The 20,884-nt window shown below is 39.3% G+C and overlaps 1 protein-coding gene across 1 annotated transcript in view; it reads right to left on the bottom strand.

Moving 5' to 3' along the window:
- SYNPR (synaptoporin) overlaps positions 1 to 20,884 on the bottom strand; it is a 324,464-nt gene that overhangs the window by 55,945 nt on the left and 247,635 nt on the right. The window contains 1 exon segment of the mRNA XM_012638454.1: positions 1,632 to 1,830. Coding sequence (XP_012493908.1) covers positions 1,632 to 1,830 — 199 coding nt within the window.

The following is a 20,884-nucleotide window of genomic DNA, read 5'->3' as shown; positions in this document are numbered from 1 at the left end:
AAAAAAAAATTTATGATTCTTGGATGGGCTGTTTTAGTTCATTTTGTATTGCTGTGACAGAATACCTGAGACTGAGTAATTTGTAAAGGAAAGTGGTTATTTAGCTGCAGATTCTGCAGGAGGGGAAATTCGAGATTGGGCGGCCGTACCTGGCACTTGTGGCGAGGGCCTCGTGCTGTGTAAAGTCACGTGGGAGAAATGGAGGCAGAAATGGTGTGTGGGGAAAGAGACAGGGGACAAAGGACACTGACCCACTTTATAACTACCCACTCTCCCAAGAACTAATCCAGTCTCTTAAGAAAGACATTAATCTGTCTTAATGATCTCATCACCTCTTAAAGTCACTGCCTCCTAACACTGTCACATTGGGGACCAAGCCCCAACATGACTTTTGGTGGTGACAGACCATATTCAGACCATAGCTCTCTCATACTGTCTCTCTATTTTTAATATGCTTTAGATAAATATTAATTATTTATAGAATGGGACATGATTCAGCATGAATTTTCTTCCCATTCTTCATCGTATAGATGTAAATGCTGAGAAATCTTGCGTAAATGAGTAGATGAGAATAGCTGGACTTGTATTATAGCAATGTCATTAATTTATTTCTTTCTGAGTTACATGTCTCAGATCACATAGTAATCTTTCATGAAAACTTATTTTTAATGCTGTATCAACTGATGAATAGATATGGACTTTTAATTTTATTGAAAGCAAAGACTTGGAAACCTCTTTATATCTGAAAGGGTACCCAGGCATCAGAATCACTCACTTTTGTCAGCACCAGTATTTCAAATGGCCCCTTTTTTTAGTGCCTCAAATGTTTTGTATTCTGTAAATGCACTATGTGGCAAAATCTGAGTTGGTAAAGAAGGATGCATTTCTTTTGTGAAATGGGAGTAGGTGATTAAGAAAGAAGATAGCAAAATATTTGGCCATGCAGGGGATTCTCAGGAAGATAGATTTTAGGCAAATATGCATGTGAAGGCTGAGAAAATTTAAAGTTTATTTCCTTAAAATTACCCATCCCAGGTACCCCTCTGAGAGTTTTTGTGTCCCCCTGGGTCTATGTGTGCCCATGTTTGGAAATGTTGGGCTATATTGATTTCACCCATATGAGTCCTGTGACATTTGTAAAAGGCAACAGAAAGTGAGGTGGGGGCTGGGGTTGGTAGTGGAAAGAGAGATCCAGAGATGAAGAACTCCATTTCAAACTTAACAGTTCTATGCCCATTCTATCACATACTAAGGGAATAACCCATTTCAAATCAGCACAAGTCACGTAGTCTAAATAATCAGTGAGAAAAATGGTTGACTAACTCCATAATGCTGGAATTACAAATAAATCTGCAGCAAGCCTCACTGCTCTCTCCTTGATCTCATGAGATTTCCAGACATTTATTCCAGAGAGGTTTCTAGCAACTTATATGATACTTTACCAGCCCAGAATCACAAGAGATTGACAGCCATCATGTGTTTGTTGTCTATCCAAGAGATTTGGATAAAAAAGAATGTGATTTCCTTTCAAATACCTACCCTGAAGGCTCAGATAACTCCAAGTCCTTCAAGCATTAGTGAAAGAAATTAGAAGGGACAGAAAAAGTTATTTCAAGAAGAAAAGCACTTACAATGAGTGGGCCTCTGTTGTTTTCCCGGTACTTGTTCTGGAAGAAGATGTAAACGACAGTGGCAGCCAAAGAGTAGAGGAATGCGAAGACAGCGACGGTGACGAAGAACTCTGCCGAGGACGAGGAGTCACCAATCAATGCCAGCTTCTGCCGCTCCTTTCCCTCGCAGGTAGGCACCTCAAACGTCACCTGGTGCAACCTAAATCACCAGATTTAAGGAGACATTCTTTAAATCCCATGGGGACACAAATAGATGGCTTGTGTCTACATCTTCCAAAGCAAAATGAGATGTGCCTTGGGAGTTTTATGACATGCCTACGTGACAAATTCATTAAGGAATTTACAGAGATGATAGCTAGAAATGTGGAAATAAATATTGTAATGAAACATCATCCAACTGGTTATCATAATAGGTAGTCACCCTGGAGAGAGGGGAGAGGGAGGGGAAAGGCAACCTGAAGTGATTACAAATTAGGCTACGACATCCCCCTGCTTAAATTCTCCTGTGCTTTTTCTCTTCAGCACAGCCCACAAGGCCGTATATCATGACTCTCTAGCTGTGTGTTCAGCCTCTTTCCCTTCTACTCTGTTTTCCATCATCCTGTTCCAACCACATTGGCCTGCTGTTTCTCAGTTATGTCAAACACAGAACTCTCTTAGGGTCTTGTCATTGACTGTCCCTTTTCCTAAATCGCTCTGCCCCCTGACATTCCCCGTGGCTGCCTCCTTGATATTCAGGTGCCAGCTCAAACATCTGCTGGGAGTGCCTGTTCCTGCATTGATCTAAATAAAGTAGCTCCTTCCTTAGACATTCTCTATCACATCACCTTAATGTCATTCATAGCACCCATCACCAGGTAGAGCTGTCTTGGTAATGAATTTGAATGCTTGTTTCATCCTGTCTCCACAGCCCCCTCAGCTGTGAATATCATATCTCCACCATGGAGGGAATTTTGGTTTTCTCTTTCTCTGTGTATCCCAAATGCCTGACATTTTTAGACACTCAGTACATATTACTTGGATAAATGAATGTACATTCTCAATTCTGTAAAATGACCAATTGATCCTAATTCTATTGAACTTTTATAACTTCTGTTTGGTAAGTTCTATCAGGATAGCATCCAGGCTCAATATATTACTTGATAGAGACAAATAAGATGTTTGGGCAATACTTTCTGCTCACTAAATGACAGCTATGGAAGATGTGTTATATCCAATACAGTATAGCTTGTGGTGTGAACTAGAACTAAGTGGTGAGCTGTAATTTAATATAGGAGCCAAAATTCTTCTTCAGAAATGACTATTAGGGAGGCCTTTGAAAATAGACATGACCGAGGCTTACACATGACCATAAAGTGCCATTTGGAAAATTATCTATCAAAGTAACAGTGGTGAGAAAGCCATTGACGAACCTGGTAAATTCAAATTTATGATTCGGAAGTATTTTTCTTACTAAGCAAAACTCAATCCCTTAAACACAGATTTGTTGTGCACATCCTCTTCCAATTTAGATAATAATGATGATAATAAAATAATCATGACAACTAACATATTGGGTCATTTCTCATGTGCCAAATATTGCGTTCTGTATGCATTAATTAATTTAGTGCCTACAATAAGCCCTGTAATGTAGGCCCTGTATTCTTCCATCCCCCTCGGCAGATGGGGAAACTAATTTGTTCCAGGCCACATAGTAAATGTTGGGCCAGGCGTTGAAATTTCTGTCTACTTCAGAATGTGATTTTTTTTTAACTTTGAAATTGACCTGTTTATGTTAAATAATGAGGACATTAACTAGGATGAATTTTGTTCCGACATGAAACTCATGGACCACTGGCATTAGAATCACTGAGGACTTGGTTAAAAATACATATTCCTGGGACCCCACCCAGACTTACTGAATTGAAATCTCTAGGTTTATGGCCTAGTTCACATAGTGAAAGCAAGAAAATCAGTCCCCCTAAGTTCCTTTTCTCTCAAAAAGTATTCGTTTTTGTTTACTGCTTAACTTAGCAAAGAACTATATACACAGTCCATTTGATTTTGCTTGTGGATACTGAACTTCCTGACAGAGGGGTTTTTTCTTAACAAACACAAAGTTGTACAGCTTCCATAATATTCAGGAAAATTGAAGCATTCATTACGGTTAGATTGTAGGACCTCTTTCCTGCCCTTGCCAGTGATATTAAAATACACCTGAATAGTTTGGTCTGTGAGAATGCTGAAAAATGAAATAGATTTAAAAGGTAATCATGACAATTATTCTGATACAGGTGATTTTCAAATAATGTACACATTTCCTCATTTTTTTAAATGTGTCATTCATTGAATACATTTTAAACAAGCAACTTTATAGTTTATACAATGGCTAGGTGTTGACGATAGAGTGGAGTACAAAGAAAAGATGGGATGGTGCCTGCCCATGTTGAACTTCAAGTTTAGAGAGAAAATATGGGTTTTCTGAGAGGAGCCCTAGGCTAGTCAGAGGTGGGGTGGTCAAGGTAAGATTCCCTATGGAAGTGATTTTTTTAAGCTGCAGCTTTAAAATCCAGTAGCTATTACCCAGATCAAAAGTTAGGAAAGAAAGCACAATGAGATACCACTTCACACCCACTAGAATGGCTATAATCAAAAAGATTATAAGATTGGAATCACAAGTGTTGGTAAGGATGTAGGGAAATTGAAATTTTATACATGGCTGGTGTGAATGATAAATGGTGAAACCACTTTGGAAAACAGTCCAGCAGTTCTTCAAATATTTAAACATAGAGTTATTATATGATCCAACAATTCCACCCCTACATACATATCCAAGAGAAATAACATTTGTCTACACAAAAACTTGTATGAGAATGTTCACAGCAATATTATTCATAATAGCCAAAAAATAGAAGTAACCCAAATGTCTATTAACTGATGAATGAATAAAATGAAATGTGGCATATCCATACAATAGAATATTATTTATCAATAAAAATGAATGAAGTATTGATAAATGTATGACATGGATAAGCCTTGAAAACATTAAGTGAAGTAAGCTGGTCATAAAAGACCACACATTATATGATTCCATTTATATGAAATGGTCAGAAATAGGCATATCTATGGAGACAAAAAGTAGGTTGGTATTTTCCTAGGGCTGGGGAGATAGATGGGAGAACTGGGGATGATGGCTGAATGGTGTAGGATTTCTTTTTGGGATAATGGCAGCATTCTAAAATTGATGGTAGTGATGGATGTACATCCCTGTGAATATGATGAAAGCCATCAAATTATGCATTTTAAGTGGATGAATGTATGTGAATTATATCTCAATAAAGTTTTTAGAAAACAGCTAGGAAAGAGCATGTACCAAGCTCCTGCATAGGCGAGGGGTATAACACACAGGCGACTGAAACATGGCTTGGGAACTGGAAGATGGCAGGAGAGGGGATGGGGGTGCAGGATGAGATGGAGAAGTTGCCAAGGGGCCCCCCAGGTGGGGCCTTGTCAGCCAGGTTATAGATTTATGTCTTTATCTTAGGAAAAAGATGGAAAGATTTTCTTAGAATAAACAACACGTAAAACAAAAACCATGTCACCTGTCACAACTATTTGGAGACATACTTGCTCACTTTCCAGGCACCAGGATGCACCCCAAGATCAGCGTGTCTCCAACATGCCAGTATCCTCAGCTAACACACATGTGCTGGGTCTGCAGTCTTTGTGTGCGGCGGGGACAGCAAGGAGGGGAGAATAAAATAATCGATTTCTTCTATGCAATCAGCTGAACAGCATTATTTTCCCCATTGCTAACTTATTATGTTGACTTATAGGATTTTTAATTGTGCTTAGCTTTACAAGGCAAAAAAAAAAAAAAAAAAAAAGAATTCACTGTGTTGGATTTTTAGTCAAAAAAATCCAAATAGTGAAATAATGGAGCAAATAGCTGTATAGTTGTAGACTTTTTTGAAAGAATGAGATGTTTATATATTAATGACAATTTTTTTGAGAAAATAAAGAGTGCCTAAAAAAAGAAAAAAAAATTCTGCTGTGTTTATTAATACCAAGGATCTACAGCTGGGTGTTTAGCCCACCAGCCATATTTGGGTGAAATCAGGAGAAAGAGGGGAAATGGAAGTGAAGTTCTGAATTAGTGCCTAATCTGTGGAAAGGGTGGGGGATATTTTATTTAAAAATGAGCATGGCAGCTCAAAATAGCGTGAACATAATTTATGTAACTAAGCATTTTGAATGCTATACATTACTAAACCCCCGCCCTCCCACATATATAAGAACAGATTCTTTAAGCAGCAGTTTTATATATATGTATAAATGCATATACATTTTATATGTTGGGGGAGAAGAGTTTACACTCAGCATGTGTTTTGCAGCTATAATAACTTTGGAAGCAAATATTCATTCAGAACATAAACACAGGAAAATAAAACTGTTTTATACAGATAGAACATGTCAGCCTACGGAATCTGGAAGACGACGCAGCCACCTCTGATCTTGTGAGGAACTAGTCAGGGAGCAACTGCTGAGGCTGCAAAAGGCACCAAATCCAATTTGTTGATTTCAAATGTCTAATTCTCTTCTTGGCTGGCCTGACTCAATCAAGAGGTGATTGAATTTTGTTGGGTTTTGCTACTGCATTGTGGCTATCAATGAAAGGCCTCCATTTTAGAGCAGTTTCTTTTTAAAAAAAGAAAATTTACCAACACTTACATGGAGCCATTGAAAACATTTCACGGCTGCTTCAATTAAACAAAAGGAACTGCTGAGCACCCACAGGTTTTAGTTCTGTTTGTAGGACCTGGAATAATATTAAATGTAAATATCCCTTCAGGGAACTGGAGGAAGGCAGGTTGGTGTTGCTTTATTAATAATAGTGTTTATAACAAAAACCACCAACATTTTTTTTCGACCTTCAGGCATTGTGCTAGGTTCTTTTTTTTTTAAACAATGTATCAAGTAGGTATATATGTTAGGTTCTTTACCTACTTGCGTCTCACTTGATGCTCCTAACTCTCTTAGGTAGGCACAATTACTATTACCATTTTTACAGGTGAGGAAACTGAGGCTTGGAGTGGCTTTGGAGCTTGCCCAAGGTCATGTGGATTAAGTAGATGGGAGAGATGAGTGTCGAATGTAAGCAGATTAGGAGGAGTTTACACTAGTAACTACCGCACATTTCTGCCTCTCTGCTTGCAAACTTACAGCATCCTTAGATTTCCAGCTGAATGTTTGTACAGCACTGACCAAGTCAGCTTTCCCATGCCATCTCATCTAGTGGTAGACTGATAGTTCATACTGAATAGGATTCTCAACCAATATTTGTTCTGCTATTACCTTGAAGTATGTAAATTAAGCATTGTACAAGGTACCCAGCAATGATAGAGTTGAATCCCCATAGACTCTCCAATAGAAAGTCATTAAAAACTTCCTGATTTTCAAAACTTGTCCTGATTTATACTAATATTTGCCTCAGAACCTAGCAAAGGGCAAAGGAATGTGATTACGTCATATACTGAAATTGCGATCATCATAGTGTGGTTTTTTTTTTTTTTTTTTTTTTTTTTTTAACGAGATAAGATTTCACGTGAAGTGCGAAGGGGGCGTTTTTTTTTTTTTTTTTTTTTTTACAAAAAGTGAAACATCTGGTAAAATACAGCACAGTTTCATCTCTAGGTAGCACTGTACCATTATGGTCATCTGGAAAAAAGACTTTTACATTATTGATAGTATCTTTCACCAGGTGTGGAAGAAAATAGGACCAAAGCTCCTAACAATTCATTTGGTGTGGCTCAGTGCAAGACAGTGATGACATGTCCCAAGGGCAGTGACCTGCCCAAAAGCAAATGTGGGGACTATCAAGAGTATTGGGGAACCAGCTGCTGTCCTGGACTTTGTGATAGCTGGAATTAAAGTGGCCAAGGGAAGATCACAGGGCGACTAGCAAATTGCGGTGCTAGCGTGTTTTCTCTTTACCTGGTCGTTTTCTGCAGGCCCTGTTTCAGTCCTGTTTCTAGTTGACAGGGACTTTCATCCTTTTGCTCCATTTTTCTCCTGTCTTCTGAATATGAAATATTGGCATTTATCTGGTTTTAGATTGGCTTTTCTTTTAAAATTTTTAAAACAGTTTTATTGATGTATAATTGATGTCCAATAAATTGCACATATTTAAACTACAGAATTCTATCAGTTTTGACACATGTCTGCACCATGCAACCATCACTGTGCTCATGATCATGAACCTATTCATCACCTTGCGTCCCTGCTAGCTGTATGTGTGCATACATGCATAATAAGTGTATGCGTGTGCACATTTACACACACACACACACTCCCACTTAGCTTATATCATTAGCCATGTAAATCACTACAAAATCCTGAGAATTTCTGCAGCACTTTCACACACTCTATATCATTTTTTTTCTCACAATAACCCTCCGCATTTTACAGATAGGGACATGGACTATCTTTAAAGAATCATCAAAGATTCCCTACTTGGCACAGAGAAGAGGCAAACCCAGCACCCAGGCTTGCTGATAGCCAGCTCTAAGTTGTTTTACTTATGACCCAAATTTCATTTCTAAATTTTCCAAACCACTGACTTCTCCATTATGCTCAAGTCCTTCATTCACTCAATAGTGACTTATCGAACCTCACGTGCCAGTCATTAGATAGAGACCCTGAGAGACGGGAGGACAATGAGTTGTGGGGATGGGCATGGAGGTTATCTAGGAGGTTGAAAAGGACAAACCCCTCTCTGTCACTTCCTTTGGTTCTCTTTCTGTATCTGAAGCGTGGTATTTGCTGATGCTATTTAGGATGATGATGGTGGTTTCACTTCTGCCTCTACTGGATGCCAATCTCCAATTGACATTTATTGAGCACATACTAGGCCAGGCCAAATGCCTTTACATATTATCCCACTTAAACCTTCAAATTTAATGAAGTAGTTATTATTAACTTGTTGTATTTTTATTGTAGGAAAGAGGAGATGTATTGAAGTAGGGCCTTGAAATGGAGTCTATTTGACCCTAAAACTCTTGTTCTTAATTTCACGTATAAACAATACAGTGTTATTAATTGTTTTTATCAACCCCATATCTGCTGACTTCTTGTACCCTTGAGGGCCTTTCTAATGGCCTTCTAGCAGCTGACTCTCACTTGTCACTTACAGTCATCTCTCCACAAGAGAGTGGTCATTGGATGAGGGCACAGGGACTGTGACCACTTGTTCCACCACTCCCTTGGCTTATGGGTGATTCCAAACTGGTTCTAAGGACTCACATTGATTGGAGTCAGGTTTTCCTTTATGCTGCCAGCACCTCACAAGATATATTTTTATGCTGTCATCAAAATCTGGGGAGAGAGTCTGCCTTCCCAGAGTCTCGGGGTTTAGGATCTATTTGGAGTAGAAAAGGCAAAAGTGTTCAAGGTGGGGATTGAGAACGGGCCTGGGAAATATGCCCACCGTCGTGAGAACTGAGAGAAGGCTCCAGTAATGGGACTCAGGTTGTTTAAGTTGGAAACAAGTTTGACGTCTTCAGCTTGCAAACGGGAATGGAGAGAACTTTTCTAAAATGCAAGACTCACTCATGGAAGGTGACAAGGATCAGTATACCTGGGCTGCCTCTACTGAGAAAAAGAGTCATTACATGGCTCTATCCAACATCAAAGCAAGTAGAAATATAAAATGGTCCGGTACACAAACAGCTCTAGGAGAGCCTCAAAGATTCTAATGAGGCTGTTCGTTCCCAGGAAGGTCAGTGGTCACTGAGATGATTATACTTACACTCCCATCTCTTAGACCTAAGAGATGACCTCCAGCTTCCTTACCTTTGGGTAAATGGCATTGTTTGGGCAGCAAGAATCATTTTTCCCAGACATTTTCTTTCTAACCTTGGTTGAATCAAAAACAGTTTCATCTCTAAGGCTCTCAACAAGAGCATGCATTTTCTAAAAATATTTTCTTTGAAAAGAAAACTAAGTGAAAGACAAAAATGCTATACTTTTGCTCTTAAACAAAATAGGGCTATTTCTCCCTAATTTGGTTGTGTATTAAGTGTCTTAAAGTTTATTGTCTCCATAGGAGGAAATTTTCATTACCTTTTGTCCTTTCTACTTTACCATTACAAAAGAGATATATATATATATATATTACACACATACACACACATATATTTAAGAAGAGTAGTAATAGCTGTCAAGCACAGGGAACTTAGCTAGACATTGGAAAATGCAATCAAGTTACTGCAAACAATACTCTTTTTCTACACTATTAATTGCACTTATACATTTGAGGATAAGGCTGGAAAATTACTGCCCCCTCCTAGCATGTAGCTCCTATCTTCACGTGCCAGAAATATATTTATCTAATTTACTAGAAGTGTCTTGCGCTGTTAAGAAGGATCTTTTCAAATTTCACTCCCCCAAGTTTGTATTTATGTAGATAGACATATCAAAATGAAAATGTAGACTCCAAGGTGATTAAAAAGGAATGGCTTGGCAGAGGCCAGGGCATGATCTGGAGTGGAACTTAGGAAGTAAAACTCTATCAACTTATAATGGCTTGCAAAAAGGCACTGTCGTGCTCACTAAGCTATGATTTATTAATTTTGGTTTCCTCAAATAGAATTTGAGTAATAGAGAACTCAGATTGACTCTACATTGTCAAATTAAAATAGATAATGAGATAGTTATCTGTATATTTCAGGGAACATCCTTCCTTCTTGTTTTTCCTGACCTGTGATAATCTACCTATGTGAATTATGAAACAAAAACAATTACAGAGTTGGTTTTTTTAAAAAAAGTCTTGACTTTCCAGCTGACAACTGCTTATACATCCATTTTATTTGGTTAGTATAGACATGTTTCATGAATAAACAATTTAAAGGATTTGATTAAAAGATATTTATAACATTCAGGTAGCATAGGAGAGGGCAGCAGAAATCTGCCTGAGCCGCCCTTATGTATAGAATTTATGTCATATTGATTTTGTTCATTTATTCAGTCAAAACGTGCTATTTGTAAAAATTCAACCAACAGAGAAATTTTTAAAGGAGGAAAATGTAAGTTCCCCAATAATTCCATTCCCAGTATTAACAACTTAAAAAAATCGAAATTAAACAGTCTTAAAAATAAACAAATAAATAGAACAGTCTTTAATCTATTGTTTATTACCTAATAATATGACTTATACATAGCTTACTTTTTAAGAAAGATATACTTTATTCTTACCAGTCATATGATATATATGCAGGACTATGAATTATCATATTGTACAGGCTGTGCTGTATAGCTACATGGTGAAGGTTATATAATAATTTTCTAAATAGCCCCCCATTGGTGAACATTTTGAATATTTCACATTCATATTCATTTCTCTGAGTCATATTACATAACTTTATCAGATTCTCAATAGGTTTCTAACTTCCAAAAGGTTAAGGTTTACTAAACTTGATCATTTTGGTGACCTAGTGCTGAAAATGGAAACAGAGCTAAGTTCTAAAGCTTTTGTTCAAACTGTTTCATGAGCCCACATTTTGCACAACATGATAAAATCGATGGCAATCCTTCCTTCTACCCATTACGCACATCATCTACTCTCATACCTGGGGATGGCATGGAGAAGACTATTCAAGTATTAGTCCAGTTTATAACATATTTTCAGCACTCTCCTAGCTTTAGCATGCCTTCTATTTTTCTACATTTTGTGCCCAATGGAACATGACCTTTTAACTTTTTTTCCCCCTAGTTAAAAGACCATATAAAGCAGCTCCACCAATCACCAGCTATGCAACCTTGGACAAGTCTCATGTATTTCTGAGCCTCAGTCTTCTCATCTGCAAAATGGAAGAAATAAATGCACCTATCCTCACACGTTTTTTTGCGATGCTCAAATGAGATAATGGAATATACTGTATATATCATGGTGCTTGAATGTCATTGGCAATTAAAGATACTATAAATATGTGACCAGCAAAGAGTTTCCAAAAAGTTCAAAATTAAAGGTGTAAGTCTAATTACTAAAGTTGATTTTAAAAATCCAATCCTTTCCTCCATTCTTTGAGCTTTAAGGAAAAAAAAGTAGAAAAAATCCATATCCTTTTGAAAAAGTAGATTTCAAAGACCTGGAAACAGGCATATTCCATTACTATGTGGCTCTGTCAAAAAATCACTCGATCAAGCAGTTATTTGGTCATTTTCTGTTATGGCTTGATGTCATTTCATTCCTCACATAATAACTGGCCTCACTGATTGCTCGGGATAACGAACCTAACAGAACTCTTGCTGGGTGGGAAATTCAATGTATACATGCCAGACTATAATGAAATAAACAGTAATCGTTTATGTATATAGAATAAAATGCAATCTCCTTTAAACCACTGAAAAGCTATTACCTTGTCAAGAGCCTTTGGAATTGTGAATTTCCAATTCTTTAGTTATTAATGTCGCCATAAACACAAATCCTTTTTGGAAAAAAGTGCCTAAGACACAGGAAACGTTGTTCATTTTCGTTAACTAGGAACAGTTTGTTAAACATATTTATCAGCGTGGGATAGAAAAGTGCCCTTTATTGTCAGCAAATATAATGTCACCCATGTTTCTACTGCTTTGCCAGTGACTAGGGGATTAATCATACAATTTCCAAGTTGCATTTGAAACATGATGTGTAAGAATTCATTTTCCATTCAGCAACCAGAAAACTTTTAAAAGCATGAATCAGAGCCTTTCACTCCTCTGTGTAAATCCCTCCTCCAACTGCTTCCCCTTGCACTTGGCCACGTTCAAACCCCTTAACATGGCCACGAAGACTGACAGCACCTGGATCTTGCCCATTTGTTTGCTGTCATCGTGCCTACTTGCTTCTTTCTCTCCCTAGAACACGCCTGCCCCCATCCCTAGGGTCTTTGAATTAGCCGCCATATTCTCTAGGGTCAGCTTCATACCTTCATTCAGGTCTCAGCTCAAATGTCACCTCCTGAGAGGCCTCCTCTGACCACCTGATGTAAAGGGCACCCCCCACCCCTAGTCATTCTCTATCACATTCTCCAATCTCATCGCTTGTATTGCCTTATCGCGGTCGGATGTTATCCTGTTTCTTTGTGAACCTGTGTTTTGCCATCTCACCCACTGGGCTATATGAAGCATGAAGGCAGGGGTCCTCCTTAGCTCCCCCTTTATTACTGAGCATGCAGGCGTCTCTGGTTCACAGTAAATACTCAATATTTGTTAAATAAAGAAGGAAGGAAGGAAGGGAGGGAGGAAGGGAGGACAGAGAAAAGATAGATCTCATTAAGTTCTTAGAACAGTTATTTGTCTGGAAGCTGATCCTGCTCCGACCCTGTGGAACTGTAGAAAGAGATGCTTCACCTGTTCTACCAGAGGAAAGTAAGACCGAGAGGTGAAGGCACTTGATCAAAGTCACACAGCGAAAGAACCACAACTTGAGTTTCCTGCTCCTGGTTTAGGAGACCATCTACTACTTTGCAATTGCTTTGAGGAAGAATCTTGCTGGTGGCCCAGAGTGGCCAGGTCTGGAGGCTGGAAGAGCCGTAGGGACAAGGAGTCAAAAGTGGCAGCCATCCCTCTGGCTTCTGGGACCTTTTGGAGACACTCCCTGGGAGCCCTCCTGCAGGTCTTCTCAGCCAGGCTCTTCCCACAAACCCGGTCCTGTGTCTCTCAGCAACACCTATGTCACTCAGTGCTGGCTTTGCCCCAATGTGAGCACCAGGCAGATCCGGCCTTGCTGTAGCACTGCACTCCCAGCCTATGCGTCACTCACTCATTCATTTGTTCCTTCATCTATCTCCTGTGCCCCAGACATTGTGCTAGAACTATGGATAGCAGGGAAAACAACATGGAGATGGTTTCTGCTCGCAAAGTCTTTGTTCTAAGAAAAGGCAGAGGACTGAACGATCTGTTTTTAATAAATGTCAATGAAGGCTAAGACCAGGGATATACAGGGGCTCTCAACTAATCTAGAGCACCAGCAAAGGCTTCCCAGGGGAAGTGATGTTTACGTGAAGTCTGGAGGGCTGAGGAGGAGTTAGTTAAGTACTAACTAAGGTGGGGAGTTGGGGAGGGAAGGTGGAGGAGGGTTCCAGGCCTGGAGGTGAGATATGTGCGATTTGAGCAACTGTTTTCTTTTAGAAAAGGGAGACATGATTGCCATAGTAACTTCATTAATCATTAATAATGATGACGGTAACAAGAGCTAGTAGATATTAATTCCTGCCTTTGCGCCAGCCACTATACTGTGTGCTTTACGTGCCATATTTCCTTTAGTGTTTACAACAGCCCCAAGAGGTATAATCATTGTTATTCCTATTCTACAGATGAGGAAACAGGTGGAGCCAATCACATGCACCTTGTGCGTCTACAGAGTGTCTTCATGCACAGTGGTGGGCACTTCCCTGTGACTCCCCATGCGTGCCTTATGCTCTCTCCTGTCAGAGTGGATCATTCTTCCGCTATTCCCAGGGGCCCATCTTTTCCAGTTCCCTATGCATCTGCAGAGGAGCTGTGCAAATTTTCACAACAGTTGATATATGGTAAACTAGTTTGTTAAAAACCCATTGGCTGAAAAATCAATTTGCCAAATAATTATTTGGCCTGAATCTGTCAAGGAGAGTTAATTACAGCTGTTTTGCCAGTGTCTGAGGTTGAAGTTGCTCCTCAATTCAAAGCCCAGTGAGAATGTAGATGAGTGTGTGTGTGTGCGTGTGTGTTTGTGTGTGTGTGTGTATTGGAGTATCACATAGAGGACTTGGCCCAGTGCAGCTAATATATTGGAAATACTTCAGAAGACAAAAACTTATCTTTCAGCAAAATGATTATTTGGAAAGTTGGCTGGGAGGGAATGGCTTTCCTGTTTATTTAGTTTTTATTAGAATTAACTTAGAGACCCTCAAGGTTACCCTGAATTGCCTCCAGAGAAGAATTCTTAAGGAATGACTTGACATCTTTGAAGTCATCTTCTTTTGGGGTACAGAAGTGAAGCTAGCATCACTGAGAATGAGATTTGCTTTGTTCTTCAAGCTGCCCAGGAAAAGGAGAGAGATGGCTTCCTTTTCTCACCCCATTCTAGAATCATGTTTGTGGTCTCAAACAAAATTCCATTATGTAAGTTAAGCTCAGCCACTTCATGTTTATCCAAGCCAGTGTCCTGAACTTCTGTCTCCAAATAAATCACCCCAGTTTGGACCCTTCTTCAATGAAATGCAGTTTTATACAATGTCTGGCAAGGATTTTATTGGAAAGACTTTGGACTTTTTAATGAAGCCAAATGAAACTAATCTATTTATACGAGGGTCAAAAAAGTCTTTAAAAAGGAAAATGGTTTTTAATCATTGGAAAGATCTCAAAAAACCCAAAAACAAAAACAATAAGCAACCTTCTTTTATTTATATGTTCAGGTCTATCTTCTATTAGTATTTTTCTTTTTGATTCACAGATTATTTAAATGGAAGAGAACAGAAGCTAAATTCAGCTTCCTCCCCTGATAATTAAACATCAAGGTCAAAACCATGTGAACATATGCTATAAATAAGTCTTACAAGTAATGTAATATTCAATAATTTTGTGTCGCTTCCTAGAAATACTTAATGCTTTTGAAAACTCCAGATCAGAGATTCTTAAACTGTGGTTTGGAGACCCCTGGGAATGTCTAAAACCCTTTGAAGAGGTCCATGAGATCAAAACTATTTTCATAATAACTCTAAGATGTTATTTGTCATTTTCGCTCTCACCTTCTCACAAGTATACAGTGGAGTTTTACAGAAGTGACATGATGTAGCATGTAGTCATTGTTCTGACATTTCATGGAATGTACATTTAAACATTCTTGTATTTTATAAATTTATCAGTTTTAATTTCTAATATGGTAAATATCCGTGGACATAATCCACAGAAATAAAAAGCTCTTTGTGATCCTTAATCATTTCAAAAATGTAGAGGGGTCTTGAGGCTTAACACTTGAGAACTGCTCATCTAGATAATGAGTTTTGACTTTGAACAAATGATTTCATTTTGTTTATGCCCATTTAAAATAATTCAGGCAATATGGGCATATAATGGCCTGATTCACCATTTTACATAGCCTTTTCTTTCACTCGACAGATATTTATTGAGTACCTACTACATGCAAGTCATAACATTAAACAGTAGTTTTGTTTTGTTTTGTTTTTTCTTTATTGAGATAGAGTCTTGCTCAGTTGCCCCAGGTAAAGTGCAGTGGCATCATCATAGCTCACTACAACTGCCAGCTCCTGGGCTCAAGTGGTCCTCCTGCCTCAGCCTCCCAAGTAGCTGGGATTACAGGTGCTCCTGGCTAATTTTTCTATTTTTAGTAGAGACAGAGTCTCACTATTGCTCAGGCTGGTCTGGAACTCCTGAGCTCAAGTGATCCTCCCACCTTGGCTTCTCAGAGTGCTAGGATTACAGGTGTGAGCTACTGCACCTGGCCTAAGCAGTAGTTTTTATTGTCATTGTCAAAGAGTGTGTACCAGCTCACTGTCCTTGTCAAACACTGAACAAAGTGTTCTTGTAGCCAAACGAGGACTTCCTAGATATTGTCTATCTCTGTGGTCCCCCACCCCTGGGCCACAGACTGGTACCGGTCTGTGGCCTGCTGGGAACCTGGTCCAACAGCACTAGTTGTTAGCTCCTGGTGATCAAGGGAAGCTTCATCTGTATTTATAGCCACACCCCGTCGCTCACATCACCACCTGAGCTCCGCCTCCTTGTCAGATCAGTGGCAACATTAGTTGCAAGAAAACAAGCTCAGGGCTTTCACTGATTCTGGGTCATGGTGACTTGTATAATTATTTCATTATATATTATAATGTAGTAATAATAATAGAAATAATGTACACAATAAATGTAATGTCCTCGAATCATCCCGAAACCATCCCCTACCCCGTCAGGTCTATGGAAAATTTGTCTTCCGTGGAACTGGTTGCTGGTGCCAAAAAGGTTGGGGACCACTGTTCTATCCAGCTGACTGTTCATGCCTGATCCAGAAAAAATGAGCTCCTAACTCAGGTTATGAATGTTCCCCAGTCTTTGACCATTTATTTAACTTTCCTAGGTCTCTCAGGCTAGAAATAGGAAAAGGGAGGTCAGACTTAGGGCATTGGGATGGTCATTATCTCTCTATCCTTTGTCTCATTCCTAAGAGGAGTCACAGGCTGAGGCCTACGTGTGGGTAACGTGCAACATGAGAGCAGTGTTATTTATCTTAGTATCCCCCGTGAAGTGGGCATCTGATGTTGTTGCTTACCTGGCAACTATTCTTTCTTTTCTGAACAGTTCCTTGATTTTCAGCTTTGACCATGAGAACTAGATCTGATCAATTATCATGTTTTATCCCTTGGGCTTAAGGATTTAAAGCATGTGTATTGAATTCTTCTGTAGGATAATGAGACCAATATAGAAGAAAACATGTGGATAAATAGAGAAAAAGACATTCTAGTTTCTTATTGTGTCCCTAGCACCGTGCCTGGCACATAGCAGGTGCTCAAAAATGTGGATTCAATTGACTTTGACCTGACTTCCTTACGAGTGACTGGAGCGTCTCAGATAAACACGGAGGCCCACATAACCCTTTATTTTGAACGGGCCTCAGCTACAGAAATACCCACTGGCACCTTAAAGTTTGATAAAAATCCATTTCTTCTCTCCTATCTTTTCTCTTGTTTGGCTGCTACCTTATACCATGTTTCTAGCTTTTTAATTTCATTCCAAGTGCTCTTTTGAGAAGGTAGTTGTTTTATATCAGGACACTGAATATGTTACAAGATCCCAAAGCATTCTTTTCTGAAAGTAATTTTCGTTTTGCATTTCTATGTTTAGCTGCTCTGGGCTCCCAAACCTTGTGAAAGAAATTTCACATGTGGACAATCTATGCCAACATTCATGGTCTGGATTTCAAGCCAAGGAATAGGAACCAAAGTGGATTAGGCAAGTGAGTGGGAAGAGAAAGAGTTTTATAAAAGGAGGATTATAATTAGCAGGATTCAGTACTCAATAGATTTGTCTCCTTTAATCAAAGAAAAAATTCACCCAAAGTTAAGATTTCCATCTGAAATCTACATAACTATTCCAGAACCCCACGTACATAAAGGTTCAGTGGGTCTGATGGCCTGGGATGACTCAGGTCAGGAGAAAGGACTGGTGCATTCTGGCGTCCTGTAGAATGATTAAGGCCAATAGCTTGTAATTCTGGATATTTTGTTGGTAGAGTTTTATAAGAAGCCATGTTAAGAAAAGCTTACTTAACAAACTTACCTTCTTCCATGTGCAATTAAAGGGTTTTCTTCTGAGAAATTTCAGGTAAGATTTATCTCTTGTTTATCGTCAAGACTGAGTCCGAGACTCTCATTGCCAGTCAACTGACCCTCCCTTCCGCAAAGCTGCTTGCCTCTGCTCCCCTTCACTCTTCCTCTTTGCGGTGGGCAGTATAGAAGCCTCACAGCCTCATTGTCCAAGCCCAGGAGCACTGACCATCAGAGGTCATCACCCTCCCAGCTCCCATAGAAAAATCCAAGTTGGGTCATGTCCATCTTGAAAGCAATCACCAAGGGAACAGACGCAGATGCACTAATTGGCCATGCTGCAGTCAGGTGACCCATGTGTTTGTGTGTGTGTGTGTGTGTGTGTGTGTGTGTGTGGGTGGGTGTGTGTGTGTGTGTAGGGGGTGAGAGGAGGTGGAACTCCACGTGAACCTCACTGAATGATTTCTTCATTGGAAGGAAGGGATCTAATACCAGAACACAGAAATAACACATATCTTCTATATGTGTCTCTTCCCTAGCAGATCATGTCTGGGTCTTTATCTCTGTACCTCCAATGCCAAGTTTTGCATTTTTTTGCAGTCTATACAATGCTCAGTACATATTTGCTGAGTGAACAGGGATACAGTTATACACAATATTATATGTGCCTTACTGCATAACAAGGATCAACTCTGTGTACTCTCCAACGTGGATGTTTTATTGAATTCATGTCCATTACATTGTGGCCATTCCCACCTTCCTCTTTCCCCATCTTATGCATAGGCTCATTTCTTTTACTGCACTTCTCCACTGAATCAATCTTAAAATCCTGCTCGAGTGTATTTCTTCCATGAAGCCTTCCCTGAGGATTACATGCTTCATTATCTTCCCCATCTTTGAGGACCTTGTTTTCTGCACCTTGTGCTTAGTAGGAAAGGGTTGTTAGACCATGGCTCTGTGGTCAGACTCCTCATGTTCAAATGTCCACCGTTTGCTTCCTACATCACCTTAGTACATTTCTTAATATCCTTGTCTGGAGAAGATGATCATAACAGTATCCACTGCATAAGATTAATGCAAGGATTAAATGGTAGGTATCTGTAACAAGCTTAGCACTGTGCCTAGTGACTGTTGTTATAACTGAAATAGCTGTGCTCCTGGAACAGATAACCATGATGCTCTGCACCATGCCCACTTGAGTTCAGGCAGCTCCCATACATGTTGACACGCCTGCTACATTCAGCCCTTTTCTCTCTCTGAGAGACTTTTCTGCCCAACAAGTCTTGCTCTGCTGCAAGCAGGCACAACTGAATGTGGGTGTTAATGCTTTTGGATTTGGCCCTCAAACACTGAAGGTTAAGTCACTGGGTAAATGTCTCCACTTCTCTGCCCTCCGGTCTTAGGATTCTTGGGTGTGTTCCACACAGTTTCTCAGAGGATCCCAGCAGGACTGAGCCTCACTTGTCCACAGTGGTAACCTTCTTATTAATGTAAACTCTATGGCATTTTCCCTTCTCTGTCTCACTTCCCCTATTTTTTTGCTTGTGCCTTCTGGGATCACCTCCTATATAAGCTCCCAGTTGTCTCAAGGTCCGCCTTAGGGAACCCAAATCAAGGGGGCTCCCAGAAGTTTCCATTGTGAGAGTCATTTCTTAGCATATGTTCACTTTGGGTAAGAACCATACTCTTTTTTTTTGTAGCTTTATATTGCATGGTGTGTTTTGTGGACCTATGGTTAATAACTATTTGCTGAATAACTGATATATTTTGAAAAAATTTTTAGTGTTTAGATTCTAGAAAAGAAAGTCCTGTGATATTTCTCACCGCAGCTAATGAGACTAATTTTCTATTTGCATTCTTATTAGGTTCAAGTTTGGGACACACATGCACAGAAGCCTCAACTCCTTTTGGAAAATTTAGCCCAGGAACTGAAACTGAAAATGAGCCATAAAGTGGGTTTATTTATACAAATAACTTCACACCTCCCTTGATGAATTTTACTTTGCTGTGGAGTCACCCGTCTATTGAATGACTAGTACTAACATGTGAAGATGCCAAAACATAAACCCCAAGTTACAAAGTTGTGTATTTTTTTTTTCAGTGATGCAAACTTCAAACTATGAAACTGAAACAACAGATGTCCTTGTGCAGAGGTGGAAACAGAAGTGGAAAAGAAAGAGAGGGCCTTTGCTTTCCTTCAGCTACGCAAGTGGCTAGAACAAATCGGGACTCTGGTTAGATGAAGTTTCTTTCTTCCGAATACAGATAACTAGGCTCCTGTGTGTTTTATTTATGATTTACAAGCAACGTGCCATTTCCAGGGATGATTTGGCAACTATAGATTATATGAAGAATAAAATAATGCTTAAAAAAGTAAAAAATAGAAAGTTTTATTAATACCGTGTGAGGTTAATATCGAAGATTATGTCAGTTAACTATTGCTATGATAATGCATAATTAACGATCTCCAAACTCAGAGATTTTAAACAACCACCATGTATTCTTGCTGTTGTGTCTGCAGGTTGGCTGAAGTTGCTCTACGTCACGCATGTTCATGCTAGGGTTCAGGACAAAGGGAGGTCCCTCTATGTGGAGAAAGCCTTCTCCTGCTGATGGTGGAGGCACAGGAAGGCAAACAGAAACACATGATGCCTATTAAGGCCGCATCTGGAAAGTGACATACTGTCACTTCTGCCCACTTTCCATAGGACAAAACAAGTTATCTGCCAAGCCCAAAATCAACGCGGCAAGGAAATACACTCTGTCTCTGTGAGATCAAGGCAAAGGTGGCTTTGCAAAATACTAATTGGGGCAAGGGGAGGAAGAATTGTGACCAACAGCTCTTTGTGGTCACAATTAATAATATTTATGACTAATTAATAATATTAATTATCATTAACTGCTGTGTAATGTTCATTATGCCCTAGCACATTGGCCTTCTGCAATTTACTAAACATATCCTCACCTTTACATTAATCATTC

This window comes from Propithecus coquereli, unplaced genomic scaffold, assembly GCF_000956105.1.
Source record: "Propithecus coquereli isolate 6110/MARCELLA unplaced genomic scaffold, Pcoq_1.0 Scaffold1, whole genome shotgun sequence".
Taxonomy (NCBI): Eukaryota; Metazoa; Chordata; class Mammalia; order Primates; family Indriidae; genus Propithecus; species Propithecus coquereli.
The sequence above is the reverse complement of the archived record's forward strand: the minus strand, read 5'-3'. Positions and strand labels throughout refer to the sequence as shown.